The following is a 24295-nucleotide window of genomic DNA, read 5'->3' on the forward strand; positions in this document are numbered from 1 at the left end:
TCGTATTTTTAATGGAAAACAACCACAAAATTAGTTTCTACTCAACAAAGCACCTATATGTAAATATAATTTTTTTTTTTTTTTATTATTTATGTATTGACATTAATGTTTCACATTTTCTTGTTTGGGAAAAAAAAATAATAACATTCTTTGGTATTCATTAAATCTTTTAAGGCTGTTCAAACATTTGTTTTATAATAATATATCCAGACAAAGCATATATGTCTTTTTGACTGACAATAAGAGTCTCTTGGGCACAGATTAATGCATGCAGTTAAGGCTGATACAGTGCTTACAAAATATTTAATCTTTGAGCAAATATAGAAAAACATCACGACACAAACAGGACTCATAAATACATGGTCACAACGCAGGCTATCCTCAGCATTTTTTAATGCACTACATGTTAGCATAAAGACTCTCAATCTGAACTTTAAAGAATTTCGTGAGATCTGCCCGTTTGGCTTTCAGCGTTGGAGTGAGGAGACCGTTTTCTATAGTGAACATGTCCGGATGGAGGTACAGGTCTTTTACTTGAAAAGAGAACATAAATGTATAAGACGTTCAATTAAATGAAAAGAAAACCACACAATGCATCAAAATCCAATGACTTACTTGTTTAAAATCATTTTAGGGATGTAACGATTAACCACGAGCTGGTTGAAAATCAATTCAAATATGTGACGATTCAAAACGGTTGACATGCTAAACAAATTGCGATTTCATTAGGGGTAACGTTAGGAGTTTATATTAATGCATGTCTGAGGGGAACCTACTGTCTTTTGAAAAGTTTTGATGGTATTTTTTCTTTTCATCTTGCTTCTGTATAATGCATGTACATAAGTGCATCACTGTTTTGGTTATAGCAGAAACCAAGGAAACGCTTTAAGCGCCACCTGCTGGCAGAGAGTGAATCTGCATCTCATTCAGCTCGTCTGCTGTTTCTGTTTCATGCAGATATTTTTTTGTATAGTTTTACAAAACTGAAGTCAAACCATTATGTTTTTTCTTCAAATTTCGAAATTATACAATCTAATTTAGATTAAAAACTGCTTATGTTGTATGTATTTTTTATCTTTGTTTGGATCATGATTAAAATGCAGTGGTTGTCTCTAATTTTAAATGGAAAGAGCACAAACAAAGCCTTATTTTGTTTATATGAAGAGATTTCTTTTATTTTTGTTACTTATTTATTTGATTTGGGCCTTGTTTTACAAATTCAATTTAGTTTTGTTATTTACATTTGTCATTTAGCAGACGCGTTTATCCAAAGCGACTTACAAATGAGGACAATAGAAGCAATCAAAACCAACAAAAGAGCAATAATATGCAAGTGCTATATTAGTATATTATTATAGTGTTATATTTCAATTTCACAAAGAAATGTGCAGCATTTTGTCCAAGTAATAATAAAAGGACATTTAATTTATAATTTGTCTTAAATCTCATTTTTGTGAATCGAATCATGAAATCAAAATCATGAATCAAATTGAATCGTGAGTTGAGTGAATCGTTACATCCCTTACAGTAATACATGCTAATAATAGCCTATTTGATCATGAAAGTGCTTACTTGTTCAAATGACTTCAGCCCTGCTTCACGCCCCAGCTTGTTGAGGTCAGAGATGATTGCTTTCTTGATTTCCTACAAAATAATGAAGAATATTGAGCAAAACTTAATATACGTAACTATTTTGTAAATGTCACACAAGTAAACTAGCAGACATCCTTCAGAGTGAATTTTTCATTAGGGTTGCATGCATGTATTTTCGAAGGTAAAGTATGTAAATACAACGTACCTGGTTTTTACAAAGCTCCTCTAGTGAACCTTTCACTCCCAGTTTTTCTGCAAAACCTGGCAATATTTCAAGGTCTGGCACCACTATGGCCACCAAAGAGGACTGGACGCATTTAATTGAAGATATTAGGCTACATAATAATAAATTATTTAAAATTCTTATCATCACAAATAGCAAGGAATTCATATTAATTTTACCTGTAAACTGTCACCATGCACAAACACTTGGGCGACTGGAGCGCTCCGAATGTAAACGTTTTCAATCTTTTCTGGTGCAATGTATTCACCTTGAGCCAGTTTGAAGATGTTTTTCTTCCTATCGATGATCTTCAGCACTCCACTCTGGTAAATTGAACACAAAATATAACTTCCATAAACATAACTGTTACCTTTTACTCTATTTCTTACAAACACACCACCATTTTAATTTGAGGTCAAGGTTTTTCAAATACATCTCTTATGCTCACTAATGCTGTATTTATTTGATCAAAAATACTGTAATAATGTGAAATATTATTACAACTTAAACTAAATGTTTTCTATTTGTATATATTTTAAAACATCATTTATGGCAAAGCTGAAATTTCTGCATGAAATCTTATATAAATCTTTTGAAACATTATAAATGTCTATTTAAGACAATTTAATGCATCCTTGCTTAATGAAAGTATTAATTTCTTTAAAAAAAAAAAAAATCTTACTGACCCAACCCAAACTTTTGAATGGTGAATTTTGGGGAAAACAGGTCATAAGCTTGTTTCTTGGAGTTTATTACCATTATATTATTTAAACACAAGGAGATTAAGCCTCATTTTGGAGCTAAAGATCATGTATGTATTGTATTCAGCTTTGAGTTTTGTGATTTTGGGTCCTTGGCTGACTGCTGATATCACAACACAATAGGCATATACATTTCCTTCTAATGTGCATTATTAAAGAAAGAGAATACTACAAAATAAATTCAAATGTAAAATATTGTCATATTTAATTATACACAAGGGATCTCACAGGCAGCCATTTGCCGATATCTCCAGTGTGCAGCCATCCATCTTTGTCCAAAGCCTCTGCTGTCTTTTCTGGGTCATTGAGATATCCACAAAACACATTTTTCCCTTTGACACAAACCTAAAATGAAACACCAAAGCTATAAGACATTTCAATGACATTTTGGTACACAGTTTATAAAATGATGTTCCATTACCTCTCCTTCACCGTTGGATGCAAAGTAATTCATTTCCTCCACATCAACAAGTTTGACAATATTACATGGAACAGGAACTCCAACATGACCTGTATATAAAATAAGTCAGTGTTAAGTGTTGTTTCACACACACACACACAAAAAAAACTAGATTTTCAGTTACAGGAACCCACCAGTATGCCAGTCTCCCGGTATGGTGAAAGAACAAGCCGCAGTGCACTCTGTCTGGCCATATGCCTCGAATATCTGGAGGCAGGCCAGTGATAAAGGGGTCAGCACTGGGTCACTGTGACACCAGATCAGAACACATACATACACACCCTGCTTTGACAGTGGGCATGTTTATTAAGTACACAGTAAAGCACCACTGCATCACATTGTCTTTTATAAGCCAAAACAGAAGCAAAATATTTCATCAATTTTGGTGTTATACTCCCATTTCTTCATTCCTTACCTGGCACCCGAGGCTTGCCCGGAGAAAAGTGAGCACAGTTGGAGAAATGGGAGCAGCCCCCGTCACCATCACCCTCACGCGGCCCCCCAGAGATTCCTGCAGTAGACAATTCAAAACTTTTCCAGAACCATTCCTCACAGGAGCATCAGACTTCACCAACAAATTCAAAAACCCTCCCATCTGGTCTGTTGGGCATACCTGCACTTTGTGAAAGATAAGTTTGTCCCATATGCTGTCATTCCTGATAATGCCCTGCTTGACCTCTGCACGTTTCTTCTCAATGGCAAAGTTCAGAAGCCATTTCTTAAATGGAGTCTGGGCCCCACTATGAACCTGGAAGGCAGCAGAAAGCGAACAATAAAAGGCTTATAAAGCTATTTATCGGTGCTCTGTGTGTAACTGCATATTTAACAAACTCATAAGTGTTCAACATTGGTGGGTAACTCATCCCACATGTGTATGCTATGAATGTGAATCAAATCTCTTTAATATAGGTCTGCGTTTTGACACTGTGACAAACAATGAGCTACAGAACATTTTGCTGATTGGTTGGTTTATATTACTACTGTGTTGTGCTTTGTAACTCCACCCACTAATCTGAGAACTGCAAGGTCATCACAGATGTGCTGATACAGATAATTCTAAATTATAATAATAAACAAGAAGTTAAAATTAAATACCTTAAATTAGACAAAAATATTCCCAGTTATTCCCAGGCACAGCATAATCAACCATCAAGAATCAGAGCAACGCACCATAGTGGTGTCTTATCCTTGAATAAATCACTGTTTTTGAACAAATCGGTTGAATGAACAATTCAATGACTCACTTGTAAAGAAAAATACTAGTTTCATTCCTAATGAAGTAATAGGTTGAATAAATATGTTCAATCATAAGTCACTTGACAGTCACTTGTCGCCACCAACTGGTGTAATGTAATGCTACAAAACCCTAACCGACTGAAAGTGTTGCTATTCCGCATTCATTCTAAAGAGAACATTGCTTGTTGTATATAAACAAAATATAAAAAATCTTGTCTTTATCATACCTTTATCATTACATACACACACTATTAAGAGAATGCATAGAGGCCCATCAATAAAAAATGACAACAAGCCATGTGAATTAGGCAATGGCCCCAACAGTGACTGTGTGTGTAGTTTCATACCTTATCATAAACACGATTCAGAAGACGAGGAACCACTGGGAATACAGTAGGCTTCAGGGCTTTCATGTCGTCTGGTAGAAGTCTGATATCACCTTGAAAAAACCCGACTCTTCCCCCGACACTGTACAGCACTGTCTGATACACATAAAGAAGAACAAACAACCATGACTTCAGTGTTCTTCTTCTGTAAAAGAAATGTGATTTATAAAAGATTCTAGTACATGACACTGAAAATTTGAAAGGCTTTCAGCAATGCTTCATTAAAGATGATGGTGAGCATCGGATATGAAAAAGTGCCTTACCTGTACAACTCTTTCAAACATGTGCGCCAGCGGCAAAAACGAGATGGACACGTCGGATGGAACGGGCACAAAGACGCTCTGAAGAAACATCGGTATGGCATCCAACATTAAAAATCTGCACACCCATAGAGACTTTGTAAAAATCATGTAGCCATCACACATACAGCACCTCAAACGTCTTAACCACGCCGGCTGCATCTGCAACCACATTTTCATGGGTCAGCATGGCTCCCTTTGGATCCCCTGAAGCAGAGAATACCGAATTAAAGCTCGTACACATAGAACACACTACAGTATTCAATTGAGGTGGAGCAGCATTGGCTTCACTAATAGAAGGGGGGTTTTTTTAGGTCTTGAAGCAGAATAGAATAGATTACATCACACGTACCTGTGGTTCCACTGGTAAAACAAACAATACTTAGGTCTTCTGGTTTTGGTGGCTGGAAAAAAATACATTGCTAAATACTATTTGCTAAAAAACATTGCAATTCATAATTAACCAATTACTCACAACAGGCTTCTGATGGTTGTTCTTTCCCAAGGCCTAAAAAAAGCGCACAAATGTTCAGAGCCTTTAATATTTTGTTTTATTGTTTTATTATTTATTACTTATCAGATAGCGCTGTCAGTGTACCTCTACATCTTTCAGGGACAGGACTTCCACACCACTCTTAGAGCTTCTATCAATCAATGCAGAATCATAGGGGTCCATGAGAATGATGGTTTTTAAGACAGGTGTGAGGTTTTTCTCACAGTTATCCAGCAGCGTTTCTGCCTTATCCTGCTTATCGCATATCACCGTAGATATCTTTGCTGCACAGATAAAAAAAATTAAATTAAAAAAAGTGCTTAAAAAGGTCCAATAAGATGTAGCACAAAATCACTGTGGTGTTAACACTACAAAAATACTTTAAATGAAATGTTAAATAAGGAAGTTACAGTATATGGTAAGCATAAAGGTAAAGATATTTCACTACTGTTCAAAAGCTTGCAGTCAGTATATAATTTCCTTTCTTTAAAAGAAATTAATACTTTCATTCAACAAGATTAATTTATTCAACCAGGTTGATTTGATCAAAAGTGACAGTAAAGATATTTATAATGTTAAAATAATTCTAATTCAAACCAATTCCGTTCTTTTAAATTTTCTATTCATCAAATAATCCTGAAAAACAGTAACAGCACTGTTATCAACATTGATAAATATGAGAAATGTTTCTTAAGCACCAAATCACTATATTAGAATGATTTCTGAAGGATCGGGGGCTCTAGTTGCCACCACAGAAATAAATTACACTATTTAAAAGTTTTAAAGATATTAAAAATGTTTATTTCAAATTGTGATAATATTTCACAATATGACTGTATTTTCCATTAAATACATGCAGCTTTGGTAAGTGTAAGAGACTCCTTTCAAAAACATTTAAATATACTACCCATCCCAAACCTTTGAATGGAAATGTATACTGCATGCAGCAATAAAATAGCAGTATTCTAAATAATGATTCAATTAAAGATGATAATTTGCAGCTAGTGTCACCAAATGGAACTCAAAATGTTTTCAAGCAGGTTTCCCCAAACATCCCCAACCTTCCATTAAACAGATAGTCCCACCCCAAACTCATCTTATTGGCTGAGCCAGAAGCTGATGTGTCGGATCATTGAAACAAACACGGCTCTGCTCCACAGAGCCTCAGTATTTTCACAAAATTAACCTAAGAATGGCTTAGAGTAGTTGTCTCAGCATATTAAACTGCCATAGGAGAATTATTTCAACATCCAAAAAATGACACACTTCACTTTAATTATAATATCAGTCATTAGTTAGAGAAATAGAAAAAGAGTTATATGATTATGCGAAAGTAAGCAAAGCAGCTTGAACTCTGGAGGTAGAAGTAGCGAGGTCGTTGAGGTCACTAAAACAATAAAGTCATCATCTTCTTAAGGATTATAAGTCAGCAGAGTTCAGCAGGTGTGATCACTAAAGCTGCTCTGACCAACACCTCTAATGAAGCATGGAAGCAAGCAGGCTTAAGTACCTCTATTAATGATGAACACAAGAGCCTCAGGTCCCAAGGTGTCGTAAAGAGGCACTGCCACCATGGAATAGGTATAGCAGGCCAGTTCAGAGATAATCCACTGAAAAGAGAGAAGAGAGGTTAGTATATGTACATATATATACCAAAAAATATTTCTGTTGTTTAATGCATAAATAACACTATATATATATTTATATATATTTTTAAATAGCCTTTTCTTATTGGATATAAATTTGCCACATATGTTTTGTGTTGTTTAATGCATAAATAACACTCAATTTTATTATATTTAGACTTATTATGTCACCTCTGGCCGATTCTGGGCGAAGATGCCAATAAATGATTCTTGCGATGGCTTCTGGCCGCGATGGATAAGTCCGGACCCCAAGAATACAGCTCTGTCTGAAACCTGAGACAATCAGAGGCAAGCACTCAAACAAAGACCTCAGTTATCCTCACTTTTGAGTTCAAAATTATGTTTGTGGTTGGTACAAATACCTGTTTGTATCTAAGCCATTGATAAGGTTGCCCCTTCTTTCTGTATCCCAAGCACGGTCCATTTCCTGTACAGATAAAATATCTCAAGGACTAATCATGTGTGACTTAAGATTAGATGCACCAGAGATGTGAACTACTGTAGCATAGCTAGCATTAAAAAATAGGACTTGATTTCATTTCAAATGCATGTCAGCATTTCGTGTTGATGTAAAATTTTAACCTCATGACCTCTCACCTGAGACGCGTAGTCCTCTTTGAAAAACATTATATAGAGTTTGGGCATCCTCATATAAGTACGAGATCAAGTTGTCATCTTTCAAGAGTGCTGTTCTTCTAGCACCACCCTGTAAATAAATATTTGCCAGTAATAGTAAACCACTGAAGTGCTAAAAGACATTTAGAACCATATAAAATTATGCACGAGAACCTCATGAAGATAAATTATTGATTTATAACATAATAAACTATATTGCATGTAGCTGACAAAAGATCACACTCACCGCTATGCCCACAGTCTGTTGGTTGAGGTCTGTGGGTGGCTGTAGTGGTTTTGCCCTTGTTTAGATATACAACAGATACACATCCGAGACAAAAAATAAAAACAATACCCCAAAAGGAAAGTGGGGTAAACAGGAACTCAATCAAAAAATCCATAATGCACAGGATCTGCTGAAGTTGCTGAAAAAAAAATTAATAATAATACTGAATAAAAATCTAGAATAACATGAAGGGTCAGTTTCATACATATAGTATTTTAATTTACATTTGTGGTCATATCTATATAGGTCATTAGAAGGTATTGATGAAGACAAATATCAGTATGACCTTTTGAGGTGAAGGTTAGAGTGCATAAGTTCGTTCAAATGTTGAAGAGCACAGTACAATCCAATTTAGAAAAATATAATATGTCTAACAATTATGCTTTTTTATCAGTGAAATTCCTTCTTAACATTTTCCAATGTTCCTGGTGTTATCCTTCAACACCTGTGGCTGTTCCTTCAGGATTCCACATGACCTCCAGTATTGCACACTTGGCTATTATTATGCTATTGGATTTGATTACATTATCTATTTATGGAGGCCAATGTCTAGCAAAGGTTATATAACCCTTTTCAGCCACCAGAGCATCCACTACCCTTTCTAATAAGTAGTAAAAAATGCTCTTTTATAATTTCTTACATAATAATATTATATAAATATTATACAGCATAATACATGTTATGCATATATTTGAGCATAGCCCAAAGACTCACACCTGTTAACATATTAAGGGCTGTTTTATTTATTGATCAGAACACCTCATTGTCAAAAACATCTGACTCAAGTCACAATGACAAGATAATTCTAATAAAGGAAACTTAAACTTTCTCTTAGAAACCAAGTTATTTAAGAAAAGATTTATGAATGCAACTTCCTTTATGGACACAAGGCCTATGTGGATGCAAAACATCCCTAGTAGTCCATACTGTTTTTGTTTTAAACATGCACAGCAACAGTTTTGGGAGTAATGCATTACAAAAGTAATGCATTACAGTAACGTATTACTTTTTGCAGTAACGCAGTAGTGTAAGGCATTACTAATCAATTTTCAGTAATATTTTACTCGGTTCATGTTCAGTAATGCTTGCACACTTTTAGCCCAAAATTTAATTGTTCAAAAAAAAAAAGAAAAAAGAACAAAAAACAGCAAGACTGCGAGTCATTAACAAATGAAAAATGCAAGTAAGTTCTATTATCTGTTCGTAAAGACAAGAAGAACGTAATAGTCAAATGCAACCTTTGTCTAAAACCGAAAGAACTATCGACGTCGCAAAATAGCACTAGCAATTTAAAAAAACATCTCGAACGGTGCCATGCGACCACTCCACTTACTGAAAAGAGAAAAAAAAAGGGGGCGAGTGATAAGCCAAAGCAACAGAAATTAAGTTTCTCTCGGTCTGCTATCATGCCACTTGAACCTCGAAAAGTCAGAAGACTTGTGGCAGAGTATGTCGTCGAAGACATGTTACAATGTCAACGGTGGAGTCTCCTGCTTTCAAGAAGCTAGTTAGCAAGATCCCTGTTACCAACAATGACAAGGTAAACTAACGTTTCCATGATGACTAGCTAGAATTTTATATAGCTAATCTAAGTTAGTTCATATAGATTCTAGGTCACTGGGTCAAAATGTATAGTCAAAATGTTATAGCCATCAACAGACCTAAACTGAAAAAATTATTCATTGAATTTACTCAATTTTTTAAGGTAAGTGGTTGCAATCAATTTGTTTTAGTTAGATTTAAAAAAAAATAATGTTGAAAGTTAGTCAACTAAATTTGTTTATTTATATGTAGCTAAAATAAATTGATTGCAACCACTTACCTAAAAAAAAATGTAAATTCAATTAATCATGTGAATGTATACTCTTGCATCCGATTGGAACATACAATAATTTGCAAACGTGTGATTTAGCATAGCATGATCATGTACTGGAGTTTTAATATCTGTGTATTTTACATATTTTTCAGCATGTGCTGCCATGCAGAAAAACGTTCGCCAAAGAACTGGATACGACCTATACTGCCATGGTAAAAGAGCTGTAAATTGATGAGCAGCAGTACGTGTCAACAACTGCAGACAAATGGACTGCCCACAACAAGAGTTTGGGGGTGACGGTTCATTGGATCGATTCGGAGATGTTACAACGGAAAAAGGCTGCGATCGCTTGTCGTAGGTTCAGAGGTAGACACACTTATGACGCAATTGCATCTGAACTTGAGGATATTTTTTTCCAGTATGGATTAACTACAGAAAAAGTGAAAGCATGTGTGACAGACAATGGCAGCAACTTCGTTAAAGCTTTTAAGGAATACCAACAAGTCGAATCTGAGGAGGACGAAGAAGAGGTGGTGGAGGAGGAGGATGGGAAGGTGGCCTTCACTGACCTCCACAGCGTTCTCACTGGAGGAGACGAGGAGGATACACAGCAAGGACTGTGTGTTCTGCCTGCACATCACAGATGTGCAGCTCACACGCTCAACCTCATTGCCAACAATGAGATTGATAAATGGTTGGCATCAAACCCAGAATCCAGGGCTGTTTACCGCAGTTCCACAGCTAAGTGTTCAGCACTATGGACCAAAGCTAGCCAGTCCACAGTTGCATCTGAGTGCCTAGAAGGGATCAGTGAAAGGAAGTTGATTGTGCCCTCAGTAAACCGGTGCAACTTATTTTATGACGCCTATGTTCGGATCATAGAAATGCCACTAACTGGCATTAACAACCTATGCACACAGCTTCAGATTAAATGTATGAATGACAGGCAATACCAGTTTCTGAAGTAATACTGCTCCATTATGAAGCCTTTCAGTGTTGAACTGGACATCCTACAGGGTGAGGAAACTTGTTTTTATGGGACACTTCAACCAACACTTGAAGTTCTAATGGCCAAAACTTTTGCAATGGAAAATGGCCTTTCAAAACTGACCACTTGGTTGCCTGAAATAATTGTGGGAGCAATTAACACTCGCTTTGCCACAACAATTGACTCCATGGATGCCCTACTGACTGCTGTCTTGCTGCCCAAGTTTAAAATGCGCTGGGTAAAAGAGGAAACCAGAAGAGATCACATCAAGTACCTTCTCACCACTGAGTGCCGCGCTCTAACAGTAGAAGAGCCTGCCACCCCAGTGAGTGATGCTCCTCAACCTGCTGCAGTCACCTCCCATGAGGATGACTTCTTTTCATTTGATGAAAAGCCCAATGCCATGGCTGATGCACCTATGTCAGTGGAAACAGAGGTAACACCATTTTTTAATTCTGATCCGGTGATGGAAAGCCTGCATCAGTTTCCAAGAATTAAAAAAATTGCAATACGCTATAATGCACCAACACCATCCAGTGCACCGGTTGAAAGACTTTTCAGTCTTGGGAGTCTGGTACTCACCCCAAAACGCAACTGTCTTGGTGATGGATGCTTTCAGCGCCTTATTCTGATGCGCTTCAACAGATATTTCAGTCAAGTGGGTATAATGGAATAGGCTAGCCCCCACCCACCATAGCCATTAGCACAGCCTCATTTTCCCTTTACTTTAATTTTTCCATGTTCAGCTGCACGCTACCTCTGTTTTATATATGGCAGGAAACAACTTTTTAAATCCAATTTTCCTGTTGGAAATGTCTGACCATTACTGAAGTTTTTGAGTTTGAACCATATTTGCTGTCAGGCCTTGTGGGCCCTAACACCTTAATTTCAGTTTTGAATTTTTATTTCCATTTTCTCTCATATGACTTCCCTTATTACTGAACTTTCGTTTGGCTTAAATGACTGAGCCATATTTGCTGTTAGGCCTCGTAGGCCCAAGCACTTTAATTTCATTTTTGTATTCTCGAAAAGTGTCTAGTCCTATAGTTTCATAGAGCCAATTGCAATCTGTCTTGTTGTTGTAGCCTAAGTGGATTCATTTTAACCTGCCTTTATTTGGTAGCCTGTTTATTTTTGTCTTTTTAGAGGCATATAGACCTAAGGGTGTCTGTTTGTTCTGTGTTTTCTTTCTAAGCAGTTAGGCTATGTTTAGCCTATATGTTAATTTCTATGAACTAAAATAACTGAGACTGAGGGTTGGTCCTCCAATTGCACTTTATACTTCCTGAGAAAGCATAAGCTATGTTCATCATGCTCACTTTGTGCATGACAGTTTTGTATTGTGAACCTCTTGAATTCAAAGAGAATAAAATAATGGCAACAATAAGATAAAGAACAAATGTGTATCTTGTCATGACATTAGAGTTTACATATAGTCCTGTTGTGTCTATAGACCCAAGCTATTCCCAGATATTGCCAGATAATCACTTTACCTCTACCATACTTTTAACAGACTTGGATCATTTGTGATTCTGGCTGTCATCCTTTCTTGCATTGTTTTGAGCCTTCACTTTGTCAATTTTATGCTATATTGTTAGTAGCCTGGGTAGCCCACAGTCATTATTCTACACCATATCGCCCTCTACTGGATGTAAAATCCATCTCTGCAGTACATTTTGTCATTTTAGAATGTAAAATTCTACTTCTGTAGTCATTTTGGTGAAAGTAACTCAAAAGTAAAACAGGAGTAATGTAACACATTACAATTCTGAGACAGTAACCAAAATCCTCATTTAACTGCTTAGTGTCATGCCTAATGTTATGTTTTATATGTATTGGTATATGGATACGAAATGAAACAAATAAAGATTTTTAGAAGCAAGTACCTGGATAACCTGCAGGAGTCCGGTTTATCTGTCAGGTGATGGAACTGGAAGAAAAAGAGTACTGCGAGACAGTCCTTTCCACAGGTTTGCTGAAGCCACAAGAAGACTGAGAAGGAAGGCATAGTCTCAGGTCCAATAAAACAAGCACATAAGTGACCTTTGAACCAATAGCTGCTATCTGTTCCCTGATAATGCAAATGACTGAACATAAACAGAATCATGGCTATAGAGCTAAATCCTGTAAAGTAAATGTGTGTTGCACAAGATTCACAAGTCTGTGTTTTAATGTCTACATGCTAAAACATACAAATGTGAAACTACACAGTTCTATTATGAAAAGTGGACTATGACATTTGCCTTTGCTGGTCAGTGTGACATTGAATTGCATGTAGTGTAAAAGCTGGATTGAAAGTTGCTCCCACTCAAATACTCGGGTTTTCATCATATTTACTTATTACTCTGGTGGTTTGCAGTGACATTTTGCTGATTCAACCCATCATTTACAGCTTCTCGGCTTAAAGTGACTATCAGGGAGGCCACTGGGACCCTAAAACCCTTGTTAGCGCGAGAACAGCATTAGGCTACTCATGTCACACCTCAGTTAAGCATGACACAACATGATCTTATGAACACACTGTTTTCTAACCTCATTTGTCTCAGCATCTTTATCACAGCAGTTTAGGAAGGATGTCCCAGCTGAACTTTGACATTTGACTGTAATGACAGATAAGATGTGAGCACCTTTGGATTTTGTAATCTGTTCTGATAATAGACAATGAAATTAAACGAATGAGAGCTGTCAAGGCCTCTGTGGATTGAAGTCTTGTCGATTGAAGTCAGAGTTGGTCAATTTAGATCAAAGTTGAAGTGATACATACGCACAAAAAGGAAAATATACAGATCTACATACAAAACCTCTCTCCACCTTCCATATTTAGTATATGTGAACATATGTACAAAATTTAGATGATAGGGCAATAGTGCATACTGGGATTTAATCTCATTTGCTCATCATAATAAAATAACTAAAAAAAAATGGCATGAATTATATATATATATATATAAAGTATATATATATATATATATATTGTTATCCCAGCATGATTTTTTAAAATTAATCAATTATATCCATATATATATATATAAAAAAAAAAATGGCATGAATTTCAACAAGTTTGTTTAAAATTGCTCAATGTTATCCCAGCATGATTTGTGAGGCTGGATTTCTTATGGTCATGCTAGTGAAGATTGGCTGAGAACGTGAAATACGTGTACTACAGGAGCTAAGTACTTTTTCTCCAGAGAAACCCCTTGATCAGAATTAATTTCCCCAGGGAAGGTAAGAGTCTATTTAAATCCCCGTGTATGTCTGAAAGGCGATCAATGTGAGTGAGTTTTATGCAGGTAGGATGTCAGGAGGATTAGATTTAGACATAAGTGGAGCCACACGATGGTGGGTGATTTTTGTTTCTTTATCAGCACTTACAGGCTCTGTTATTTGCAACATAGCAACCCAGTATAAGGTTACGATTGGCCTCCAAGCTCCTCGGAACATCTCCTACCCTTTCAGTTTGCTTAGGTTGGGGTCTGCAATACAGATTGCCATAGACAAGATCAACGCAAATCCAACTCTGAGTGGAAATTTCTCCTTTGACTTCGTATACCTGGACACAGACTGTAACGCAAAACTTTCACTTCAAGGATTCATCAATCAAGTAATGAACCAAAATGTGTCAGCGCTATTTGGTCCGTCCTGTCCTGAGGAGGCTGAAGTAAGTGTATTGTTTTGTAGTGGAGAGTGAGTATGATGACAGAAGTATAATTTCTGAGAGTGAACCATTCTTTTAATAGATTTACATATCACAAATATGTCACAATGGGCTATGGAGCCCATTAGGAGACATAATGGAAAAAGCATGGGATGAGAGAAAAAAAAAATAAAAAAAAAAAAAAAAGTTGCTTTTCAAAAAATGCAAAAAAAAAAAAAAAAACTTTGCATTCACTCGCAATAGTTTTGTTTTCTATCATTTTCATTAATATAAAAATAGTAAATATTGCTTCATATTAATATTAAATATTTTATTAATTAATATTAAATATTTATTAATTAAGATTAATATGAAATATGTAATATTTTACCAGATGTTTTATAGCTAATTCCTTAAAACAGCCAAAGTTCTTTTAAAATAGTCAATTCCTTGAAATGATAAAATCTGCACACTGCACATATAAATAACTATATAAATCTAAAATATATACACATTTTGAATAGATTAATAGTTTTTGCTTATGTCCTTCAGGTCACAGGGCTCATAGCATCCACATGGAACATTCCCATGTTCGGCTTTGTTGGCCAGACACCAAAAATGGATAACATTCTGGTGTATGACACCTATATAAAAATTGCACCTCCACTTAAAAGGGTTGGAGAAATCCTGCTTAAAACACTGGAATTCTTTGGATGGAAGTATGTTGGTATGATCGGAGGTGGTGCTGATAGGAACACATGGGACAGCGTTGATGCTTTTTGGAAGTCTGTGGAACAGCAACTCAGGGCCAAAGTAACAGTGACAGCTGGCATCAAGTTTGATACCAGTGACCCAGAACTGGCACAGAGAAACTTGCAGATCATCTCTAAAGTTGCAAGAGGTGAGCCAATAAGTAGTACTTATCTTTCAGCTCTTGCAATATCTTTGTGGAGTTTACACCTCAGTGAGTAAAACGTGTAAGATCACATATGTATCTTGCCCTTATGCCCTCATGGCCTGTTCCTCTTGAATCTGTTAGTTGGCATAAAATGAGTAAACTTAATCTGCATTTTAACTGTTAAGATATCAAAGTCCCTGATAAATGTGCATTGTTTTCAAGCCCTATTCCCTATAGTGCAGGATATGTTGGGCAGTCATTGGATTGCAAATAGGATCTGAAATCTCTTGCGTGATAACAATGTACAGCTTACTATATACGGAACATGTAAGGCTTAAGCCTAAATAATGTTTCTATGAGATTATAAGATGTCAGTGTTATTCTGTTCATTCTAGTGGTTGTTGTGCTCGCTAATGCTGAAGACACCATGTCTCTGATGATAGAAGCGCAGAAACAAGGCCTAATGAATGGAGAGTATGTTTTCCTTCTGGTTCAGCAGTTTGAGGTCAGTGGCAGAGTGGTGAGTAACTGAATGGCATATAATGCTTAAATTATGACAAAAATATTTTCTAAAGGTTTAAAATAAAATAAAATAATGGATAAATGCTAAATATAATTACAAAAGCATTGTTGTATTTTATATATCTAGTTAGAAATACATGCCTTTTTGGTGTATTATTTTTGTAAACAAAAGAATACACCAGAAAAAATAAAGATGACATCTATGTGGTTGATGGTCTGTTTGTGTGTAAATGTACATTTTTCCACTTTTGATGTAATTTCTAGCAAGAAATTAGAATTGTAGTAATTAGATATGTGCTCAGTTATCTCTCTATTTAGATTTACACTATTGTGCTGCCTCAGAAGCCCATCTAAAATTAGTTTTGGGAGGTACCTTTGTGTGCAAACACTGCCTGCAAAGTCATTACCTGATAGGGCTGCAAGGCAACAAATCAGCTGCCTAAGCTGTCAGACACAGCCAATGTCAGTGTAATTAATAAAACCAATTATGTAATTCAGACATGTATTGAGTTAGTGGATATTTGTGGATATGTATTTGAACTGAATGTGACAATTCTCTTATTTGCCTAAACAGATACCTACTCTCACCTTTTCCCTCATCAGGACAACCTGTGGAAGACTGTTGGTGAAGCAAATAAAGCAACAGTGCTGAAGGCTTTTGACATGGTTTTTGTACTTGCTCAGAAATCCTATGACGGGTATGACTACTATGATTTCTTCGAACAGGCTTATGAGAGATTAAAAGGGGCACCTTTTTACAGCAACCTGTCCTCAGAAAAAGAGGTGAGAATATTTTATGAAGAAAAGAAATTGTGACCCTTAATTTGATCAACTTTTAATAAATGTAAATTATCTATTTGATGTTTTAGGTCAGCTCCTACGCTGCCTATTTACATGACGCTGTTCTACTTTATGCCATTGGCCTTAAAGAAGCCTTTAAAAATGGTAAAGACATCCGTCATGGACGAGAGATTCTCCAGAAGCTCAGGGGCAGGGCCAATATTAGGTTTTATGGTAATTTTGTCTTACATACATGCTTGTATTTTTCCTATTGATTGCAAATAACCAAAATGTTTGTTTGTGTCATTTTTTTCAACAGGGGCTTCAGGTCTGGTTCACTTTGATGAATATGGAGAGAGGAATCTTGACTATTCAGTATATGACCTACAACAAACAGAAACTGTCACAAAATTTGTGTCTGTTTTGGACTTTGACAGCAATTCGAAAACGATCAAGTAAGACCAAAATATTGCATATGTTAGCATTACTGATATTCAGCGCTGAAACTCTGACTTATACTATGTCGAAAATACCTGTTTTGCAGACCCACATCAAGGTTTTCTAACATTGTTTGGCAAAATGGAAAACCTCCACTAGATAATCCGCCCTGTGGTTTTGATAATGAGCTCTGTGAATGGTTAGAAAATGGTAATTGTACATTTCTAAATGCTAGATATCCATGCACATAAGTACAGTCTTCTTTTTATGTATTTGAAATGACATCACATAATGTCACTTGATTCCAGAGATATCTCTGCTGGTTCTGCTGGTGGCTTTGCCTGTGTTAGGAGTGGCAGCAGTGGCTTTGATCACTTTATTGACTCTACAGAAGACCCGTCTACAGTCTCGCTTGGATGAGTCCAGCTGGTGGCTTATCAACTACAGCGACATAACTATCCTCAGAGAGCCCAAAGTAAGATGAACTTGTCATTTCAACTGAGTTTTTTTTTCATTTACTGTATTTATTCTTTCATCCTTTTTGCTTAACAATAATAGTCTAACACAGCACCAAACCAATTAGCAGTACTATCAATGTAGATGTAAAATCTGAATGTAGCATAAACCAACCTCATATTGTAATGACAGAATATTAACGCTTAAAAAAAAGAGTATCATTGTGGGTTTTACAGGGAACGCAAACACTGTCTGTAAGCACAACACCAAGCAAATGTGGTAGTGGTGGCTCTCAGTCCATGCTCTCCACCAACAGCTATAGTACTAGAGAAGCCATCTACACTACTATTGGACTCTATCAGGTAAAAATTCTGAATCACCTGTTAGAAAGTAATGCCTTACATGTTAAACCCAAATATTTCAACTAACACACTCTCTCTGCTCATGGGGCAGGGAAACGAGGTGGGCGTAAAATATTTGAAAAATCAAATACTTCCTGATATCAAGAAACCATCGATCATCGCAGAGTTCAACATGGTAAATTCCTGATATTTTTAGAGATTCGGTTTTACCTCAGGTTTTACCTTAGCAAAAATACTTTGCTAATACTTTAATGCTTGTGCTTATCCCTGCTGTAGCTGAAAGAAATGAAACACGAGAACCTAGTACAGTTCTTCGGTGTGTGTATCGAGCCTCCAAATGTCTGTATCGTCATGCAGTACTGCAAGAAAGGAAGCTTGAAGGTGGGTGTACAGTACACTGTAAAAAAAAAAAATTCTCAAAGTTGTAAACTGGGCATTTGTGCAGTCGTGGAGTTGGACCTGTAACCCAAAGGTCATGGGTTTGAGTCTTGGTGCCGACAGGGATTGTAGGAGGGGGGAGTGAATGACCAGCGCTCTCCTCCACCCTCAATATCACGACTGAGGTGAGACCCTTGAGCACCAAACCCCCAACTGTTCCCCGGGCGCCGCAGCAAAAATGGCTGCCCACTGCTCCGGGTGTGTGTTCACAGTGTGTGTGTGTGTGTGTGTGTGTGTGTGTGTGTGTGTGTGTGCATGCACTTGGATGGGTTAAATGCAGACCACGAATAACGAAGATTATTGGAGTATTAAATTACTATTTCACTTTTATAAATGTTATGTGTAATTCAATTTGTTACTTTCCATTTCTTTGTAATTTTTTGTGAAAAATACTAAGTGAAAATAGTTTTGACACCAATTTTTTTCAGTGATAGTAGGGCTGCACAATTAATCAAATTTCTAATTGCGATTACAATTATGGATGCCACAATTACGTAATCGTTCAAAGCGGCAATTAATCGCTCAAAGTCCACTTATGTTATTCCGCATGCTTAAGATGCGTTTATTTCTTTCTACATGTTATCTTAAGGGTTTTTCCCATTTATTTTAATTTTAGTTTTGGTATAGCATTATAATACCATTCATATTTTTACTTTTTTATAATTTAAAGAAGAAACCAATCCGATGTATAGTTGACATTTGAGGCTTAATACTATAGAAAAGCACTATTCAGCTAGAGTGTTTTCAGCTTGTTTATTTTGATATAAAAATATGGCATACAGTTGCATCAAACAATGGTATAAACATCATTCAATGTAAATTGTGATAATCGTAATTAATAATCGCAATTACAGTTTCAAGGGAATAATTGACAATTATGATTTTTGTCATAATCGTGCAGCCCTAAGTGATAGTGTTTCAATTAAAGCATTTCAATTAAAAAAAAAAAAATACAGGAATTGGCTCTTGCACATCTTTTTTTCCACCGATGTGGAATGTTTCTCTGATTTACCAGGGAAGCCATTTGTTAAAGACAACAGAACAGCATATTAAAATACTCTGATCGTTCTCATCACTCTTATGACTCTTATAGTACATCAAAAACATAATGCACAAGCTGTGCAACTCAGTCATCAAACAAGTGATTATTATGATACTTATTATTTTTAGTAAAAATGTACATTCCAACTGGGATGATTCAATTCCTGAACAAATTACTGTTATGAGATTCCACTTTTTAATAAATTAACCGAATACAGCTCACAACTAACTGTGAGACTTAAATTAGTGTAGTTACTGACTGGTTTTTCATATTGTATAGTTAAAGATGCATTTTATGTTACCACATTTTTTGTTTAGTATTGTTGTCCAGCATAAAGAGAAGGCCAACTGTTGTACTGCATTTTATTCTGCCTCTAAAAGACTGTGAAAAGCCATTTGAAAGCCTGTATGAACATATTAAACATATTCATTACTGAAATGATTTCAACATATATGTCCACATCATCAGACTCTCAGTATATTTGTTATTCTGCTTTTAAAACATCAGGATGTTCTCAGAAATAGTGAAATTGAGCTGGACTGGATGTTCAAATTGTCTTTTGCCTATGACATTGTTAATGTGAGTATGTTGTTTTAATGTAATATCCTTTAGTTTAGTGCATCATATTATCTTGATTTCTAGTTTGCATATCTACTTGGAAAATCTTGATTTGGAAGAAGACCTTTCATTGTGGTATGTTCTCTACAGGGCATGGAGTACATACATAAGAGCAGTCTGAAGTCTCATGGAAGTCTGAAGCCCAGTATGTGTCTGGTGGACAGCAGGCTGCAGATCAAACTCTCTGGCTTTGGCCTGTGGGAGTTCAAACATGGTACCAAACACAAACTGATCCCACTGGAGAATCCAAATTATGAAGAGATGTACTACACTGCTCCTGAGTTTTTGAGAGAGGTGTACTACCCTTTCAATGGGACCCAGAAAGGTGACGTCTTTAGCTTTGCCATAATCATGCGAGAGCTGATGTACAGTACAGAGGTGGGTCCGTATCACGATGTTCATCTGGAACCAAAAGGTAATGTCTCTGTTGTTGTATTTCTTAACATATATCAGTCTGGTTGTCACCATGGCAACCAACTGGATTAAGTTTGGGCTCTTAGAATGTGTGTGTGTGTTTTCTTTTTGTATTTTATTGTATTTATTTTTTATTTCATTCATTAGAGATTATCAAGCTGTTAAGAACCCCCTTGAGTGACGAGCCACTTAGACCAACCTTGTCTGCTGACATCTGTGATGAACGTCTCATCCCTTTACTAAAAGCCTGCTGGAGTGAGAACCCAGACCACAGACCCCCATTCATCAGTATCAGGAGACAACTGCGTCAGGCATGTCCTGAAAGGTGCACGTTTTATCTAGCTGTCTGTCAAATGATCTTGATACTCCTGAATATATTCTTTTTTTATATACTCTGGGCTGTTTTATCAATCTCCCAGCCATGCCAACATCCTGGACAACATGGTGAGCAAACTGGAGAAATATGCCAATCATCTGGAAGAAGTCGTGGAGGAGAGAACCAATCAGCTCACAGCAGAAAAGAGCAGAGCTGATAAGCTTCTATCTAGCATGCTGCCAAAGTAAACAAACCTTGATAGTATCATTGACACAATGACATTTTGTACATTTATTTTTTATTACTCTTTTATAAGATAGCAAAAAAAAAAATCAAATTCAAAGCAGAGTTACATACTAGATGGTTATATATTTTAAATGGGTAGCTGACATGGAATACTTATGAGAATCTAAATTTATTTTATGTTTTAAAAACATTCTCAAATTGTATTATTGCTGTATATTAATGTAGTTTAATGAGAAATTATTAATTGGGAGACTATCAATTATTTATGCAGATCCATTTAAAGGTTGCAGTGTGTAATTTTAGCGGCATCTAGCGGTGAGTTTGCGAATTGCAACCAACGGTTCAGTCTTCCGCTCACCCCTCCCTTCGGTTGCCCGCACAGGTAAAGATATCGTAGAGACAGCAGAGAACAATGAGATTTCTTTACAAAGGTAAATTAAGGAACAATATTTACTTAATTATTCAATAAATCGATGTTATTGCGAATATTAATGCACTTGCTCATAATTGTGTCAGTGTTTTATTCGCAAGAACAACAAATTGACGAAACGCGCTCTGAAGAGCAGTTTGTCCGTTTAGGGCTACTGTAGAAACATGATGGCGACTTCCATGTAAGGGGACCCGCGGTGTATGTAGATATAAATTGCTCAATCTAAGATAATAAAAATAACGGTTCATCAAGTAAGGTCTTTATACACCTCTGAAAACATAGTTATGCATATTATATTGCATTTCTGTCAATAGATCTTTGTAAATATTACACATTGCACCTTTAAAATAAGAGGACATGTAAAACTATTGAAAATGAAAAGGTGCTTAACATGTTTTTATTTTTGTTTTGTTTTTTTAAATAAGACTCTAAAAATAGTTATAGGACCTGAGATACACATTTTTACTGAGCCGCTAAAAAACATGAAGGTGGTTAAAAAAAAAAACATGAGACTTTTGCCTTTTCGAGACTTTAGCACACACAAAAATATTACATTCCCTCAAGAAACTTTTGATTGGTGTTCCCGAGAAACGTTTGTTCTCTAGGAAAAGCACTGCTATATATGTATGTGCGTATATATATATATATATATATATATATATATTATATTATATATATATATATATATATATATACACTCTCAGCTCATATCTTTTCCGTGGAAGTTTTCCAAGTGATGCAAAGTTTCTTGGGGGAACATAATACTTTTTTTTCCTCTCTCATCTTATGTTTTTTTCTTCACCACGCCCCCTTAGGGACTCCGTACATTGACTCGCATACATTCATATACATTTTAACCTAAAATCTCAGCGTTGATAAAAATGCATGGACCAGTTATGGGCCAGCTGATGGCAGTGTGTTCTTACAGGTATATTGCTGATCAGCTAATGTGTGGGAAACCAGTGGAGCCCACAAGTTATGACATGGTGACCATTTTCTTCTCCGACATTGTGGGTTTCACCACCATGTGCTCCATTAGCTCGGCTCTGGAGGTGGTCACCCTCCTCAACGACCTCTACAGTCTTTTTGACGAGATCATTAAGCTATATGATGTCTACAAGGTAAATTAAACTATGCTCACTTTAATACGCAGCAACTGTGCCCGTTCATGCTCTGCTGGTATGGTTGTCAGAATATTCAGACTGAATGCAAAATTCTGAGTATTTGCTCCATATTATTTATGATTTAAACATAGCCAGGTTTGCAGTATAATGTGCCATAAAAGATCTTAATGGATGCTATTGATTCTTGATAAATGTTTTAATGAGCATACATTTCTGTCAATTTGATTCTATTTCTAGTTTATTTACTTATTTCCTAATGTTATTTTTCTGATAGGTGGAGACAATAGGGGATGCATATATGGTGGCCAGTGGTCTGCCTATCTGTAATGGTACCCGTCATGCTGAGGAGATCTCTACTATGGCACTCCACTTCCTGTCCGCCATCAAAAGGTTCAAAATTAGGCATCTGCCTAAAGAAAAATTGGCCTTACGGATTGGGATCAATTCTGGTATGCAAGTACATACTATAAGTGTTTTGTGGGCTATACATGTTGTTAGAGATATATAAGAAATTATAATCAAAAAAACTCAATCTCAATCTTCTGTCCTTTGCATATACAGGCCCAGTTGTTGCTGGAGTTGTGGGTAATACAATGCCCCGGTACTGTTTATTTGGGGATACAGTGAACACGGCTTCTAGGATGGAGAGCAACAGTCTTCGTAAGGACTTTTCCTCATTTTTACTGGCTATAAGTTATTATACTGGCTATATTTAACAGTCAACATTTATAATATTTTGTCAGAAAAGTATATTGAATTGCTTGAAATACTTTATTCTTGCTGATTTCCTTCTCAGCGCTGAGAATCCATGTCTCCCAGAGCACTGCTGATATTCTCTTAAAGACAGGAAATTTTGAACTGGAGGAGAGGGGTGATATTGAAATAAAGGTATAATTTGAAATAATTATGAATTAATTGTATAATGCCACTCTTTATACCATGGGCTCCAAAAGTCTAAGATCGCATTATAAATCTTATTTTTTTCTTGAAAATAAACTGTATGTTTTTGGATTGTAAACAATGTAAAACAAAGAATTGTTTTGACATAAATTGATATTAATATAATTACTAATATTAAAATAAACAAAAAATGGCATCAAACTTGTATATAAACTGTGTCTACTGTCATGCCATGTCTGTGCATCTAATCTGTTGTGTTTTCTAGGGAAAGGGAACACAGAAAACATTCTGGTTGATAAGCAAATCTGGATTCAGTTTTCCATCCACCGGCCAGGACTGTGATGCAAGTCCTAAATCAGGAACAGATGTAGGTATCAAGCCACTTATGGTTCTTTTTATTTTATGAATGTAGCACAGTTTGAGGTGTTCATGCTAATTCAAAGGAATTGTTATATGGAGACCTGACACACTGTATATGGACAGTCTTTCATATCTAAACAGGAAAAAAACAAAACAACCCCAATGAATGATGGAGACAGAAGAGCAATCCAGCGGACCCCAATCATGGCTAAAATGACAGAAATGCACACACTTACTGTACCCGATATCTAGTTTGACCATGATTTTATATATGCTCTTGTATAATAGGACATTATCACAAAAAAAAAAAATAATAATTTTTTTTTAAAAAAATGTAAAGGAAGAAAATGTCAAGACAAACTCTTTTAAAAGAATTTAATAACTAAAAGTATTTCAAATTATTTTTACATGTACAATGCTAGATAAAAGCAAGAATGTGTCTCTGCCTGTTAAACTACAGATTAACAGTTGATAGTACCTGCTTCAGAGATTATTTATTGTTCTACCAATATTCA

General features: G+C 36.0%; 2 protein-coding genes across 4 annotated transcripts; one reads left to right on the plus strand and one right to left on the minus strand.

Annotated features, from left to right (window-relative positions):
• Nucleotides 1-5: 5 nt before the first annotated feature.
• On the minus strand, nucleotides 6-12809 carry LOC109055516 (long-chain-fatty-acid--CoA ligase 5-like). Its single transcript, XM_042767898.1, is given in 23 exon segments — nucleotides 6-534; nucleotides 1573-1644; nucleotides 1799-1900; nucleotides 1996-2139; nucleotides 2806-2922; nucleotides 2999-3087; nucleotides 3172-3244; nucleotides 3453-3548; nucleotides 3651-3785; nucleotides 4621-4755; nucleotides 4923-5000; nucleotides 5092-5165; nucleotides 5311-5362; nucleotides 5434-5466; nucleotides 5557-5735; nucleotides 6962-7061; nucleotides 7269-7370; nucleotides 7460-7524; nucleotides 7695-7803; nucleotides 7960-8017; nucleotides 8019-8137; nucleotides 11077-11218; nucleotides 12689-12809. Coding segments are annotated over 21 exon segments (2043 nt in total). The 5' UTR covers nucleotides 8114-8137; nucleotides 11077-11218; nucleotides 12689-12809; the 3' UTR covers nucleotides 6-399.
• Nucleotides 12810-14087: 1278 nt separating this feature from the next.
• Nucleotides 14088-24195, plus strand: LOC109048396 (guanylate cyclase 2G-like). Of its 3 annotated transcripts, none has more exons than XM_042767903.1 (21): nucleotides 14088-14460; nucleotides 14989-15337; nucleotides 15730-15854; nucleotides 16460-16639; nucleotides 16726-16870; nucleotides 16956-17091; nucleotides 17181-17284; nucleotides 17383-17549; nucleotides 17767-17892; nucleotides 17984-18067; nucleotides 18169-18273; nucleotides 19880-19951; nucleotides 20081-20405; nucleotides 20552-20729; nucleotides 20824-20964; nucleotides 22325-22517; nucleotides 22795-22969; nucleotides 23082-23180; nucleotides 23317-23408; nucleotides 23686-23787; nucleotides 23904-24195. In XM_042767903.1, the coding sequence occupies exons 1-21, from the start codon at nucleotides 14098-14100 to the stop codon at nucleotides 24030-24032; spliced, it is 3390 nt and encodes a 1129-aa protein (XP_042623837.1). In that variant the 5' UTR covers nucleotides 14088-14097; the 3' UTR covers nucleotides 24033-24195. The 3 variants fall into 3 exon arrangements, with proteins under 3 accessions (XP_042623837.1, XP_042623838.1, XP_042623839.1); XM_042767904.1 differs by having other exon boundaries at nucleotides 23922-24195; XM_042767905.1 differs by lacking the exon at nucleotides 19880-19951.
• Nucleotides 24196-24295: the final 100 nt, after the last annotated feature.

This window comes from Cyprinus carpio, chromosome A12 (genome assembly GCF_018340385.1).
Source record: "Cyprinus carpio isolate SPL01 chromosome A12, ASM1834038v1, whole genome shotgun sequence".
Classification (NCBI taxonomy): domain Eukaryota; kingdom Metazoa; phylum Chordata; class Actinopteri; order Cypriniformes; family Cyprinidae; genus Cyprinus; species Cyprinus carpio.